Source organism: Wolffia australiana, chromosome 18, assembly GCF_029677425.1.
Source record: "Wolffia australiana isolate 7733 chromosome 18, ASM2967742v1".
NCBI classification, from domain to species: domain Eukaryota; kingdom Viridiplantae; phylum Streptophyta; class Magnoliopsida; order Alismatales; family Araceae; genus Wolffia; species Wolffia australiana.
Window position 1 is genome coordinate 1,657,882 of NC_135852.1, and position 15,274 is coordinate 1,673,155.

At 40.2% G+C, this 15,274-nt stretch overlaps 1 protein-coding gene across 18 annotated transcripts; it reads right to left on the reverse strand.

The window, feature by feature from the left end:
• Positions 1–441: 441 nt before the first annotated feature.
• LOC144714749 (uncharacterized) lies at positions 442–12,926 on the reverse strand. 18 transcript variants are annotated; one of them, XR_013584463.1, is made up of 7 exons: positions 12,771–12,926; positions 12,229–12,330; positions 8,600–8,719; positions 2,432–2,487; positions 1,684–1,771; positions 722–813; positions 442–605 (listed from the first exon to the last, which is right to left on the reverse strand). XR_013584463.1 is itself a non-coding variant. In XM_078589509.1 (5 exons), the coding sequence occupies exons 1-4, from the start codon at positions 12,855–12,857 to the stop codon at positions 2,435–2,437; spliced, it is 303 nt and encodes a 100-aa protein (XP_078445635.1). In that variant the 5' UTR covers positions 12,858–12,926; the 3' UTR covers positions 548–1,771; positions 2,432–2,434. The 18 variants fall into 18 exon arrangements, 4 of the variants coding, with proteins under 4 accessions (XP_078445635.1, XP_078445634.1, XP_078445631.1 ...); XR_013584459.1 differs by having other exon boundaries at positions 1,680–1,771; XR_013584462.1 differs by having other exon boundaries at positions 548–673; positions 763–813.
• Between the last annotated feature and the right edge of the window lie 2,348 nt (positions 12,927–15,274).

The window sequence follows — 15,274 nt, forward strand, 5'->3', positions numbered from 1 at the left end:
GATATGACATGGCACGACACTATGCATTGCTATATTTTTAGTATTTAGATGGAATTGAGAATTAATTATTCTTTAAAAAAAGAATTAATAATAATGCGGAACATTAGAAGGTCAATTTCTTTAAAGAAAGCAGAAGGTTAATGTTAGGGTGGGATATGCCTGTACTCTTCACCAAATCCAATCCGTGGGTCACTTCACCAAATTCTTGCTACCAGGTAATGTACTCTCTTTCAAGTTTATAATGAAATGTTTGTTCTTGCCTCGTGCTTGCGAGTGTCTGAAATTGTATATGAAATTTCAGGTGTGATATGCCTTTGCAGCTAGGGACCTTGGGGGATGTTGGAAATAAGGGTAATGGCGGATAACAAGTGAATAAAAAAATTTTGGGAGAAAAAGGAATTTTTTATGCATTGTATCAGAACAAGAAAAGTGAGCTCGTGCTTTGTCAAAACGGGTAGATTTATAGATGGACAAATATCCTTTTTAAATACTTAAACTCTTATTCATTTGTAATCAAATATTTTGACATCCCATCTCATCACTTCGGTTCCAGAAACAGATTCGGTAGGCTCTGCATTATTAAACCTCCAGTGATGTCCTCACCTCTTGGATCAGCAAAAAGCTTAGTAAAGACCAGAGTACTAAACATGCTTTTCTGATGACAAAGCTTAACCTAAAAAATAAAATAAAAATAAGAATTAATGCGCATTTCATGCCTTACATGCCGAGGAATCTCATCTTCGTGCTTAATATGGTTGTCACCTTTGATCACATCCTCATAGACAAGTGAACGTTCAGCTTCACATATAGATCCTGAAAAATGTTGTCATAAAAAAGATAATGGGCCAAGAGAAACGATGAAACCCCTAGCCAAAGCCTGGCCTTAGTCTCATAATGAAGATGCAACCATGATTCTCTTTTTTAATAAAGAGGGAGGAAGGTCAACAGAAGTTAGTGATCCTTGATTAATTAGTATTAACATTTTTTCCCTTGAAATAGTAAATACACCATTGACCAAAGGGGTCATGATTCTCTAGATTATCTCAACGGGTTCCCTAGATTATCTCAATGAATGCTCTAGATGTGTAAGAACAAAAGAAAGTATAAAAAACAAGTTAGGCGAGTTGTGGGGTGATACCATGTCATCTTCAAGTTGTAATTATACCTCCATCATTTACATTGACATGAAGCAATATTCAACCTACTTGAAGATTACCAGCAAAGAACAGACTGAATGAAACTATATTTTTGAAATATACTGCATGGTAAAATCAAAGCACGCTGTAGAAAATAAAAGGGAAATAATGAAGATAAATAAAAGTTCACCGGATATTGAGTTCTAGGCCAAAATAACTCTCTGCTCCTTCTATATAGCCTGAAAACAAGTAATACTAGAAAACAAGTAATACTTTAAGACTTGTTTTTGCATGTAGCCAAAGCCTATCCTTTCTTTCATCTTTAGGGATCTGAAACCAAATGGACCTATTGACTATAACATTTGGTATAATTTATCTATGGTCTTTGCGCAGGTTTTTTGGGCTCTATTTCTGTCCCTTGTATTGGTAATCAGACAATAACAGAATAATTATAAACCTTTTGAAAAACGTCCAGAGTAAAATGAAAGTGTGATGTACCTAAATAAAAAGGAAATAAGCACCACTGAGAGTTTCATGGCTTACATACTGAGAAGTATTTTCTACTTCTAAACATTATGTTCGTCTTTTTACTTTCATCCTCCCAACAAACAAAGTTTCAGCTTCTCTAACATGACCTGAAAACAAACGATAGGAAACATCACAGACAGTTCCTATGGTAAAAAGACAAATGGAGTAAAATACACAATTTTGAAACATGAAGTATTGAGCTCAAAAATATGATATAAACTGTAAAGTAAAATAATAATCGTTGAGTACTTCGGGACTCTTATTCACAGAAGTCTCATATTCCGGAAGGTGATTCCTCTTTTACCACACCCTCATAAGTAAAAAAAATTATTCCTGTACAAAGCCTGAAAACGAATGATATTCTGAGAAACTTAAAATAGACCGACAGATTCAGCAAAGAATGTAGGCACATCCCACCCTTACATTAACCTTCTAATTTTTAAATAAAAAATAGGCCTTCTGATATTCAGAATTATTATATGATTATAATTCTCCATCTCATCTCTATGGATCCTCTGAGTTGTAAATCTCTATCATACCAAACCATACTAAAATCTATCAGTACGTTGAGCCATGCCATGTCATATCAAAGTAAAACATCATATTCTTCATTAACTTCAATCAGATTCATTAATCTTGCTACATGAGTATAATGTCATGCTTCTGTACTTTAGGTATGATATCATACTCCACATCACATTCAACGACATACTGTATTACACAGAAAAATATTTTGGAAAGTAAGCACTTTTGAACTAGAATGATACCTCTCAATGTCTTCCTTTGTGTCGCATTGTTGGCCCAATATCTGAGATTTTAAAAACTGAACTGCTGATGGTGTCAGATTCTTTCTTTATAAAAATATAATAAAGAAATACGAATCTTTTTTTGAACATGATATGCGATTATTAATGTTTCCTAACATTGAGAGGCTGCAGCCTACAGACGATTTTGAGTTTCATGTTCTTTATTCAAAATATGAAAATCATGACATAAATGTAACAATTAATGTGTTGTCAGACCCCTCAACTAAATTCATTGCTAGTCCCACCCTTGAATTTTCCTTGGATAATCCACTTACCTTACAAACCTAAGCGCATGAGTATAAAGTGTTGGAAGTATCAATTACACCTCTAAGTATGAATATCCCCATGAAATACTAGAACCCCATGATCAACTCCCTTGAGGTTTTGGAAAGAGCTGGTGGTCATGAGGAGTGAAGCTTACTTCTCGCAGGGTATGATACTATAATCCAGGAGGTGATCAAACATTTCTCTCTCTCTAGGTCACTCTCTCAAATATGGTGGCTAATTAGTGCTTGGGATTCCCCACTAACCTTCCTCCTACCTGAAAGTGAAGGATGACCATTCTTCTCCTCTTGTTTGAGCGCAGAATATCAAATGTGTGTGTTGAATCGAGTCTCTCTCTGGGCCACGTTCTCTCTCCCTCTCTCTCTCTCTTTCTCTCACTCTCTCTCTCTCTCTCTTTCTCTTTCTCTCTTTTCACTTTATTTCTTTCTCCATTGTGAGTGGGCCACGTTCTATAAGTGGCCCACGTGGGAGTCCTTTTTTCTTTTTTATTTCGACTTTCACTTAAGGAAAATCCCACGTGTGAGCCTTTAAGTGACTCACACGTGGGACCTTGTAATGGGGCCTCTTAAAAGGCCCCAAGCCCTAGCCGTCAAACTAAGCTTCTGAGTTTTTGTTCTTTTTAGTCTACAGGACTGTGTCTCAGGCGCCGCCCTTGGCTGGAGCTTCTCCTCTCCTCAACATCTCTCTATTTCTCCTAAACTAACATGGTATCAGAGCATCTCTGATCCTTGAAGGGCTCATCTACTGGAGCAGATCAAGTCGTTGTTGGAGGTGTTCCCTGTTGCTGTTAGCTCGTCTCAGATTTCTTCAAGCTCTGTCTGCAATGCCAAACAATGGCGATGAAATTTTGGCTACTGTTGATGAAGGACTGAGTGGAGTTAGACAAGGAGAGTCTGACTCTCCTCAAGTTCAAGATGCTGGTCGTCCTAACTTTATTTTTCCCCCACCAGAAGTCAAGTTTGATGGGGGAAATATGTTTGAGTGGTCCAAGATGGTCACTCTCAAAGAAGTCTTACATGTAGAGGGCCTAAGGACAAACTTGATATCTATACAAAAAGTAGTTGATGATTTGGGTTGCCAATTTATTCTGGACAGTGATGACTGTTTTTTGTATGACAAGGTCTCCGGGAGGAAGATTTCGTCCTTTAGGAGGGAAGGTGGCTTACTCATCCTTGATGGCTTGCCTCGACAGTGCATGGTGTCACAACATACGATCACCAAGGAGGAAAGGGTGATCCGTCTACATCAACGGATGGGACACCCTCCTTTTGACTTACTTAAGACTTGTTATCCCTCTATGTTTAATGGGATTTTAGCTGAAAAATTGTTTTGTGAGGCCTGTTGTATGGCCAAACTTCGAAGAACTACTTTTAAATTTATGGATGATCGCTGCTCTTCCCCGTTTGATTGTATACACAGTGATGTTTGGGGGCCCTGCCCAGTGGAGAGTTTAACGGGCAGCCGTTATTTCATTGTGTTTGTTGACGACTGCAGTCGGGCGATGTGGCTATACTTGCTGAAATCTAATGCAGAAGTGCCAACAGTAATTATCGAATTCTGCAGTTTAATTCAGAATCAGTTTGGGAAGAAGATCAAACGTTTTCGATCTGATAATGGAACTGAGTTCCTCAATGTCGAAGTTAAGTCGTACTTTATGAGCCAGGGGATTATACATGAGACGTCATGTGTCAACACCCTCAGCAAAATGGGCTAGCTGAGAGGCGTTGGTTACATTGGCCACTGCCAGGTCACTATTATTTCAAGCAAAGTTGTCCAAGAAATACTGGGGAGGCGGTACAGACAGCAGCCTATCTGATAAACAGAATTCCTATGAAAGTCATTGATCTTAACAGTCCCTGGATCGACTACGAATCTTTTCCAAAGTTCGCCTGTTCTCTGGACTTCCTGCTCGAGTATTCGGATGTGTGGTGTATGTGCATCAGAATTTAGGCAAACTTGACCCACGAGCAATCCGTTGCATATTTGTTGGATACTCTGGGACTCAAAAGGGATATAGGTGCTTTCACCCTCCTTCAAGAAGATTCTTTGTGTCGGCAGATGTGGTGTTTAACGAGACAGAACTGTACTCCACTGCTGACAATGTGTCTGCGACAACCCAGACTGAACAAGGCTCACACGTATTTGAATTTCTACGTCATTTGACTCCTGATCAAACCCATTGTTCTACTGACACTCCAGCTGGGGAGATCGAGGTCAACACAAGCGGGCAGATAGTTGATGAGGCCGAAGATGAATTGATTCAGCCTTCGGATGAGCAGGGTGAACCAGCGGGAGCTATGGACAATCAAATTAATCCTGAGGAAGAATTGACCCAAGAAGTTCCGGAACACTCACTAGAAGATGTAGTTGCAGATACGAATGTAGAAGCACCGGATGATGACTCAGGTTGGCCTATAGCATTGAGGAAGGGAGTAAGGTCGTGCCGAGCTAAGGCGAAGTACCCGATCAGCCATTACGTGAAATATGAAAGACTGAGCAGTCAGTATCGGAGTTTTCTCACTCTGCTGGGTGAAATTGTTGTTCCAGACAGAGTCGAGGATGCCCTCCGAGATCCGGGTTGGAAAGCAGCTATGGATGATGAAATGTATGCTCTCATGAAGAATGACACTTGGGAGATTACTTCCCTGCCCAAGGGAAAGAAGGCAGTGGGATGTCGATGGGTGTTCACACCAAAATTTCTGGCAGATAGAATGTTGGAAAGGCTCAAGGCCAGACTAGTGGCAAAGGGTTACACACAAAGAGAGGGAATTGATTATGGTGAGACATTCGCGCCAGTAGCAAAGTTTAACACCGTCCGAGTCTTGATTGCACTTGCAGCTAAGTGTGATTGGGAAATTTTTCAGTTTGATGTGAAGAACGCATTTCTCCATGGAGAGTTGGAGGAAGAAGTCTATATGCAGCTTCCCGGGATATCGATTGACAGAAAAACCAAATCAAGTATGTCGACTGAAGAAGGCTCTGTATGGTTGAAACAATCACCGAGGGCATGGTTTGGACGCTTCACTAAGGCCATGGTAGAATTGAATTACTACCAAGCTAGAGGAGATCATGCTCTCTTTATCAAGAAGGAGCAGGTGGAGCAATTACTGTTCTACTAGTCTATGTGGACGATATACTTGTTACTGGTGGAGATATAGAAGAAATTGATCGGTTGACCAAGGCACTGTCCAAACAATTTGATATGAAGGAACTTGGACCATTGAAGTATTTTTTGGGTATTGAGGTTGCATACTCCAACGAAGGTATTATTTCTCTCAGCCAACATAAGTATACGTTGGATCTACTGCAGGAAACTGGGCAATTGGGGTGTAAGCCAGCGACAACCCCCCTTGATATTAATGTAAAGATTGGAAAAGGAGATGATGGAGCGGCGGTAGACAAACATCTTTATCAAAGGTTGATTGGGAAACTGATTTACCTCAACCATACAAGACCAGATATCTCGTATGCTGTCAGCCTATTGAGTCAGTTCATGAGTGAGCCATATGAAATTCATTTGCGAGCAGCTTACAGGATTCTGGCATATTTGAAATTCACTGTTGGACAAGGACTTCTATTCACTCGTGAAGGAGGTCTGACGTTGGAAGCCTATACTGACTCTGATTGGGCCGGTCGGTGACTGATCGTCGCTCTACATCCGGTTATTGTACACTCTTGGGTGGTAGTTTGGTCACTTGGAGGAGTAAGAAGCAGAAGGAAGTCTCTCTGTCTAGTGCGGAAGCTGAACTTCGAGCACTTAAGCGGGGTGTCTCAGAATGTCGCTGGTTGAAGCATTTGTTGGAGGATATTGGATTATATGATGGTGAAGGAATCAAACTCTACTGTGACAATCAGTCTGCCCTTGCAATTGCCAGAAATCCGGTTCAACATGACAGGACCAAGCATATGGCCATTAATCGGCATTATCTTTCGGAGAACATTGATCGGGGAATCATTCGACCAGAGTACATTCCATCCGTCAACCAAAAAGCAGACATCTTCACCAAGCCTCTGCCTGGTCCGAGATTTCAACAGTTAGTGTCCAAGCTAGGCATGGTCAACATCCACACCTAGCTTGCGGGGGGGTGTTGAATCGAGTCTCTCTCTGGGCCACTTTCTCTCTCCCTCTCTCTCTCTCTTTCTCTCACTCTCTCTCTCTCTCTCTTTCTCTTTCTCTCTTTTCACTTTATTTCTTTCTCCATTGTGAGTGGGCCACGTTCTATAAGTGGCCCACGTGGGAGTCCTTTTTTCTTTTTTATTTCGACTTTCACTTAAGGAAAATCCCACGTGTGAGCCTTTAAGTGACTCACACGTGGGACCTTGTAATGGGGCCTCTTAAAAGGCCCCAAGCCCTAGCCGTCAAACTAAGCTTCTGAGTTTTTGTTCTTTTTAGTCTACAGGACTGTGTCTCAGGCGCCGCCCTTGGCTGGAGCTTCTCCTCTCCTCAACATCTCTCTATTTCTCCTAAACTAACAGTGTGCCAACGAAATGAGGTGGGGAGGATATAATAGAAGAGGGTCTCTATGGGTAAAGAGGGAACAGAAAGGTGGAATGGCACAAGAGAAGGGTAATAGGTGGATAACAAGAAATGAAAGATGAACAAAGGGCACATATTACTTAAGATAGCCTACTCCCAAGATTGAAGAACGCACAGAAAAGGTATAGAATGAGGTGAAGATGATTTTTCATCCTCAAGGACGAAGAAATCTTTTCAAAGTAAGCAATGAACACATGTACAACATTGGAGGGAAGATGACGACGAACAAATCATGGTGATATCCATGCAAAAATGAAATAAAACCTACAAGCCCCCACAAATTTTTTCTTTTGCTCCTCGGATTTTTCTTGCTATTGAGGACTTCCATTTTTTGGTTTCTTTTTTTTATTTCTTACTTTTCTGCTTTCTTGCTTTTTTCCCCTTTTTTGCTTGCTTGTTTTTTTTGCTCACTTGCTTTTTTTTCTTGCTCGCCTTTTTGCTTTTTTTGTTTTTTTTCAAAAGGGGTAGAATAAAATATAAGAAAACAATCAATCCAACTTAAACAAAGAAACCTTCACACAAAATAATAATGGATGATAGATAACTAAAAGTGATAATAGCTCACTCCCATTCAAAGTGAGAATAGCTGGTGATATCTTAAGTCGAGAAGGAGAGAAGCAAAGAGGAGGGAAAGAAGGAAAAATATAATAACAGAGAGGGAGGAAAGAAAGACTTGGGAGTTGGGCATATCTTAAGTAATACGGAAATGGGTTCAAGTTGGGTTCCTATAAAAGATATGATGGTACATGTGGGTAGTCAAAGGTGAGATGGAGATGGTGATGATGCGTTTCAAATTTTTCTTTTAGGTGGCTCAAGGAAAAGTGATTCTGTGCTCAAGACCTGAAGAAATGACTACCCTTAACCCAAGTAAGATTCCATTTAATGGAGATCCAAAACAACCAAGTAGGTTCTGCTAACAGAAGGTGGTATGATGAAGTTTTTCACTCAGCACTCAACCTAGGAAAATAGTACTTCAACCCCTTGATTTTCATGTCTGTTCCTCACCATACCAGATATCCTAACAACTTAGAAGCTTAACACGTGATTCTAGACCCATGGCTCATACCATCAAAAGGTGCACTTGATCCGCTACAAGAGCTTAACTTTTATACACATGCTTCTAAGGTGTAAAGTAAATGAACTCTTCAAGGTGTGGTTTGATTAAATTCATGAAGGAAAATTTTGAAACAATTCAATATTTTAAACAAATTACTTCCCCACCCAATTTTGAATTGATGCACGGAATAAAAAAATTGGAGCTCATTTAATGGTGTTTTCTCATCCCCAACATAAAACATGCATTGTACCTCGTGCAAGAAAATGAAATAAATGGCAAACCACAATTCCTTCTGGTCGTTCAGCTTACGAAATGATAATGATTTCTCCTTGAATGCTTGTGCTTCTTCTGCTCGTTTTCCCGTGATATCCTGGTTATTAAAAAAGGCAATCAAAAAGATAAAAATAAGATCATAGTAGCAAACCTTGCTAGAATTTTCTAGCGAAGGTAAGGTCTCAGAAGAAACAGTGGAAGAATATAGATGACTTCCCTGGTGAGAGCCAAGGTGATGTCTTTGGAAGAATATAGATGTTTGAGGGAAATGAAGAGACTGTACTTGGACAGTCCTTCAATATTGACTAGAATAGAATCATACTCATCCGATTGAAGGATATGAATATGGTGCATCTTAGTACTCTATGTTTTCTTAGTACTCTATGTAGGTGGATGAATTCCCTAGCGTAAAGCCAAGGCGATGTCTTTGGTGAAATATGGATGATTGCACAATATCATAGTCTAAGATAACTCCCACAATGTCTTATGCCACTGCAAGACTAGGATAGGGTCAATCAAGGAAGTCTTGGGTCACAATGAAACCGTGGACTGTAATGGTGAGATTTCTGCATGATAGATTTCCTCGCATCTTCATACCGTTGTCCAGAATGACACTGAGGGTGGTGTGGGCTCCATGAGAATTTCTAGTTGGTGTGTCAATTTGCTGCAAATAAATTATGTGTTGCGTTGCCATTAATGAGGACAAAAGTGTTCTGTCATTCAGCTTGCCTTGGATTTTAAGAATGCCAAAGGTGGTGAGGCCCACAGCAGATTTCAGAGATATGTGGGCTAAGAACAAGGCCATGTGTTTAGACTCTAGCGATTTGCATAGACTCCTATATTGTCTGCCAAGAAGCTGATAACCTCAGGGCCCACAGTGCAGATGGCAGGCAAATAACCCGTGAGCATCTCTCTTACTGTCTCACTCTAAACCTTAATCTTGAACCCTCGCCCGCTCCTTTTTGTTGAGGATTCTTCACCAACTGGTTGAGAGAGGGAGTTCACAGAACTGGAGCGCCCTAGTGGCTAGGTGATCCTGATCCCCTCATTCTCTCCTTTTATCCCGACTGGTGATTTCTTACGTCGTCTTGACAGGATAATTTGAAAAGTAGGTCTTTTATTAAGTGCAAGTTCATTAGTAGGAAATGAGTCTTACCATTTTGGTATTAGAGAGAAACTCCAGTGCACGTCAAAGGACCTTAAACTAGTGCATATGGAAAATATTTGACAGGTTTAGCAGTTGGTCATGCATTCTAATAGCACATTTGCAACCATCACAGGACCAGTGACGGGAACCATTCCTGACGGCCGCCACCAATCCTACCCACACACTGATATACTGTGTGGACACCCACTCTACTCGGTAATCTGCTAGAAGAAAACCTTTGTTTGGGTCAGGGACGTCAAGGGGATCATCAACATACATATGGCAAGGGAGACCATTTATTTTTTGGGGTAGGACATGAAAGGGTGACTCCAGCTTGTCAATCAGTATTTCCATCTTCCCCTATGCTTGAACATTTCGAAGATACAGCTATTTGGCATGCATCTAGATGGGAAAGGGCAGGATTGATTTGGTTATCAGAACAAACTCTTCTGGTTTTTGGACAGGGAGAATTATTGATAGTGAATCTATAAGAGCTTTGGGTATTCGACAGAGGAAGCTTACCACTGCCTATTCAAACAAGAGCATAGCAGAAATTGAGCAGCCCTCAGATGTACTTTTCCCATAAAATAAAACATGCTCAGGAAAACTTTTCTTTCAGCACTGCAACGTGAATTCAAGCCAAAGTCCATTACAGGCCTCAGTCCTTGGACGAGCACCAAGAGTATGAATTGGAAGCATTGGTTATCCTTATTTTTGTGGACCTTTGTCCAGCCTTGAAAGAAGTCACCATGTGCTAGATATCCATGCCTGTCAGGTAGGACGACATCACCATTTGGAGGGAGCTGGAGAGCGACATAATTCTTCAAAAAATAATGACACAAATCAGCAAAGAGATCAAGGATTGATGGGTACGGCATCAAAGAGGAGTTTTTGGTTTTCAATGCTGCCTCATCCTCCCTTCCATGTCAACCCTACCAGAGTTCAATCACTCACATCCCATCACTCAATACTAAAAACTTCTCCATTTTGGATGGGCTACGTCAGGGAGACCTTGAAGCTCATCCATTATGGCTCACCACCCTTTCCAGTCCCAAAGTTGGACCAACTTCTGGCAATTAGAGACCAGATGCTTGACGTCCTAAAAGCTGAAACTGACCACACCCAACCTCAAATGAAAAATTCTGCAGACAAGCATTGATGGGACATCGCCTTTGAGGTGGATGTTCTGTGCTATATACATGTATAGAGAAGAAAGTTGTTCAGTATTATATAAGCTGCGCCCTAATCGGAAGTACTCAGTGGCTGACGATTGAACAAGAAATTGAGGCCTCAATAGTTTAGTCCGTATTGCATTTTTTAGCAGAGGGCCTGTGATAAAAGCTTGAATTTCTGGCCCATGCCTCTCAGCTTTGCAAAGCGATCGAGCTGGATCGGACGTCTCAAAAAGTGCCCCTTTGTACTGTCTAAAGATCTGCTATGGCAGGTCAAACCCAAGGTGCTGCTCCTCAATAAACTAATCTAACTGACAAGTGGCCTCATCTAGCTGATTTTGAGGCAACATGAAAGGATGCTATACAGATTGGAAAACGCTTCCCTCACTTCCAGCTCGCAGACAAGTCCCTCTCTCTCCCTCCCTCCCTCCCTCCCTCACTTCCAGCCCGCAGACAAGTCCCTCCCTCCCTCTGGGTCTACCGTAAGACAGGCCATGGCCATCCTAAGAACTGCTCCCTCCCTCCTCTCTCTGTGTCTCTCCCTCACTCTCTAGCCCTTCTCTAACCAGGTCGATCAACCTTCAGTGATCAAGTCGCACGAGGACAAACTCGCTGCTGCTCTGAGTGGCCACAAGCCCCTTTCCTTCCTTGTCCCTCAGAATACAATGAACGTGGTTGACATTTAGTTGTACATTATCTTGCTACCGGCTGCCACATGGACTCCAGCAAAATCTAATGTCTTAAATAGCCAATCGTATCTTGGGGAAAGTTAAATTTCCTCGCATTGATCCGTAATTTGTTAGAAAACGGGACTTTGAAAACTACTTGAAGGTGTTGATGGTGCTCGGTCTAGTTCTTACCATAAACTAAGATATTATTGAAAAATATGAAAACACTTTGATGAAGACATGATCTTAAAGTTGAGTTCATGAGAGCTCGAAACATAGTTGGCATGTTTGATGACGAGTTGTCATCAAACATCTATTTTCCCTCAGGTAAATTTATGTCCTCGTGATTCTTCCACGCCAGGTAAATTCATCTGTTTTCTTGAAGACAATGATGATGACAAGCCGACATCTATTTTCCTTCCATCTCTCGAATGAGATAGAGAACTATTCACAATCGGAACTCAAAACTATGATAGTAAACTCGAATGTCACTAAAACCAAGCGACGAACAATTAATAAATCATGAATCTCACAGAAAAAGGTCTTGATGAAAGGAAGTCACGATTTTTTATGAAAAGAAGTTATGACGATGAAAATACAGAATAAAAGCGAGCTTGACCTTAAGAGTAGCCTTGGCTATGAAAGTTAAAGCTGCCTTCACGTTTGATATTCTATCTTCATCAGCATTAGAGTTTATCATAACTGCACGTTCCTCGTTTTGCTGAGAAAAAAAGGGAAAACATAATAAGAACATAGACAAAAGCAATACGAGATCATCAAAATGATTACATTCTTTATTATACCAATAAAAACCAAGCTAATAAAGATATAACGTAATCTTTCTCATCTATATTTTCGTGCTCAAAATAACCCAGCACATGATATCAACCCGATTAATCTTTTCCGTCAATGAATTCATTCTCTTTCTCGTCCACTCATCAAGTAGAACACCAAGGGTACTGAACAGTACTTTTACAACCTAATAAGTCTGGCTTGATACGACTGTGGAAAAAGTAGCTAAATTTCGTCTCTGGACGGAGGATTGTTCATAAACACGAGAAAAAAGAAAAATCGACAATCTCTCCGGAACAAACTCCACAGTCATAGAAAATCGAACAAACTCAAAGAAAATCAAACGGAAAGAGGAATCAGAAGGCAGACCCTGGACAGTGGCAGGAAGACCTCCGGCGAGCAAACGAGGCAACCAAGGAAGACCGCCATGGCTCTCTCACAGAAGCTTAATTCCATCAGATGATCGCTGTGCAAGGAAACAAATCGTAGCCCCCTCCGCAAGAAATAAATCGAGTGGCTCAAACTCTGGTTAAACCAGTGTTAACCGGATTGGTTAACGGGATTGGTTAACGGGATTGGAACACGTACCCCACGTATAGAAGTAGAAATACCTGAACGGCTAGGATTATTTAGAGAGAAATGATTAACAGGAGACCCCTGAACCCTGGTTGACTAAACAACCCCAACGGTCCTATTTTAACCACACTTTTAACCGCACTCCATCCCTCTTTCTATTCATCTCTTATTCTGTCTCAGTCTCAGTCTCACGCTTCTCTCTGTCTCGCTCTTGAATCTCTCTATTTCTCTCTTAATCTCTCTCTATTTTGCTCTTAATCTCTCTCATCCTCACTCTCACGCTCTCTCTCTCTCCGTATTTCTCTCTTAATCTCTATCTCTCTCATCCTCACTCTCACGCTCTCTCTCTCTCCGTATTTCTCTCTTAATCTCTATCTCTCTCGTCCTCACTCTCACCCTCACTCTCTCTTTCTCTCTATTTCTCTCTTAATCTCTCTCTATTTTGCTCTTAATCTCTCTCTCATCCTCGCTCTCACGCTCTCTTTCTCTCTCTATTTCTCTCTTAATCTCTGTCTAGTTTGCTCTTAATCTCTCTCTCATCCTCACTCTCGCGCTCTCTTTCTCTCTCTATTTCTCTCTTAATCTCTCTCTATTTCGCTCTTAATCTCTCTCAATTTTGCTCTTAATCTCTCTCTCTCTGCTTCTCTCGCATCCTCACTCTCACGCTCTCTCTCTCTCTCTTTCTCTCTTAATCTCTCTCTATTTTGCTCTTAATCTCTCTCAGTTTTGCTATTAATCTCTTTCTCTCTCTCTGCTTCTCTCTCATCCTCACTCTCACGCTCTCTCACTATTTCTCTCTTAATCTCTCTGTATTTTGCTCTTAATCTCTCTCTGTTTATGTTCATAAAAATAAATTTTTATTCATCATAATTGTTATGTGATGTTTATGAAGTCATTAAATACATGCAATGAATAAGGGAATCAGGATGATATCATAGAACAATGTTCACTAGTCTTTAAAAATGTGTTCTGAATATTTCTATTTCAATGATGGTCAAGATGGACATCAAAATATTTAGATTGAATAACATTGTTGAATACCACTCCTACAATCATTATGGCTGATCCTATGACATTAGTGAAAAGACGAAGGATATATTGTGGGTTCTCTTTAGGAAAAACACTTCAAAAAATTGATGCTTACATATTCCTGAATGGTATTAATGGAGTTGATTTATGTCACGCCTGTCTAAGTGGTTCTTAGCCTTAGACACCAAAGACATCTTGTACTTTGATTATGACTTAAGATTATTTGGTCAAGACTGAATCAATTTTCCTCGATATAACAGGAGTTGGCTCCAAGAAGATGATTGAGTTAAATCCCCGGCTGCAGTATCTAAATACTATATAATATGCTTTTTGATAATTTCTACTATGCATTAGTGATAAACATAATGACCAATTAAGGTTTGAGAGTTAGTCATCTGGAGTGTCATGTTGATGAGAGATAGTACATGCATGGCAATTGATGATGGTAAATGTGCCATAGAGCATGAGGTGTATCTTGGCTGCCCAAGGCTTGACAACTCAACCTGTCATTTGTGATAACGTAATCATTGATAAATCAATCTATATGTTGATATAGTTAAGTAATAAGGTTAGCCAATGAAGGTTATTTGGACCTATATGGCCACACATAAGAATTTGGAACTTTGGTGAATATAATTTAAGGACTTTATAGAAAATGTCTGGGACAGTAAAAATAGGGGAGGGGACCCATTTCAAGGTGAAATATATAAGCAATAACTAGGTGCCCTATCCTTTCTTTCTCATGACTTTTTTCAAAAGCCTGCCTTTTAGTGAAACTAGATGGCGAGGGGTTCCTTTAGGATTTAAGTAGTTCTCTTTGATAGAACAATGATGAAATACAATGCTTTGAAGATTGTGTGGGTACGTCTAGAGGGTGGACACATGAATGGCTCATGGTGATAAGATTAGATCTCATGATATTTTTTTATCTATTTGCGTACAAAATACAAAAATGGACCTATTGCAGAAATAATTCTTAGGTGACTTGAAAAATGCATCTATCTTAACTAAGATGACTAATTGGATTATGGTAGTTGGTCATGCCCTGATTTGTTCCATTTCTATCACACATATGAGGGATTATGTGTATTGATTCTGTGAAAGAATTGATGAACTCATTTGTAGCTTCTGGAATAAATGGTGTGTCTTGGTGCTCCACATGTTTGACAAATCAACCTATTGGTCAAGTTAAATCCATCTATAGCCATTATGGAAATGTGGAAAGAGAAAATCAAATAGCTTAAAATTGTAAGGTTATAAGAGAGACA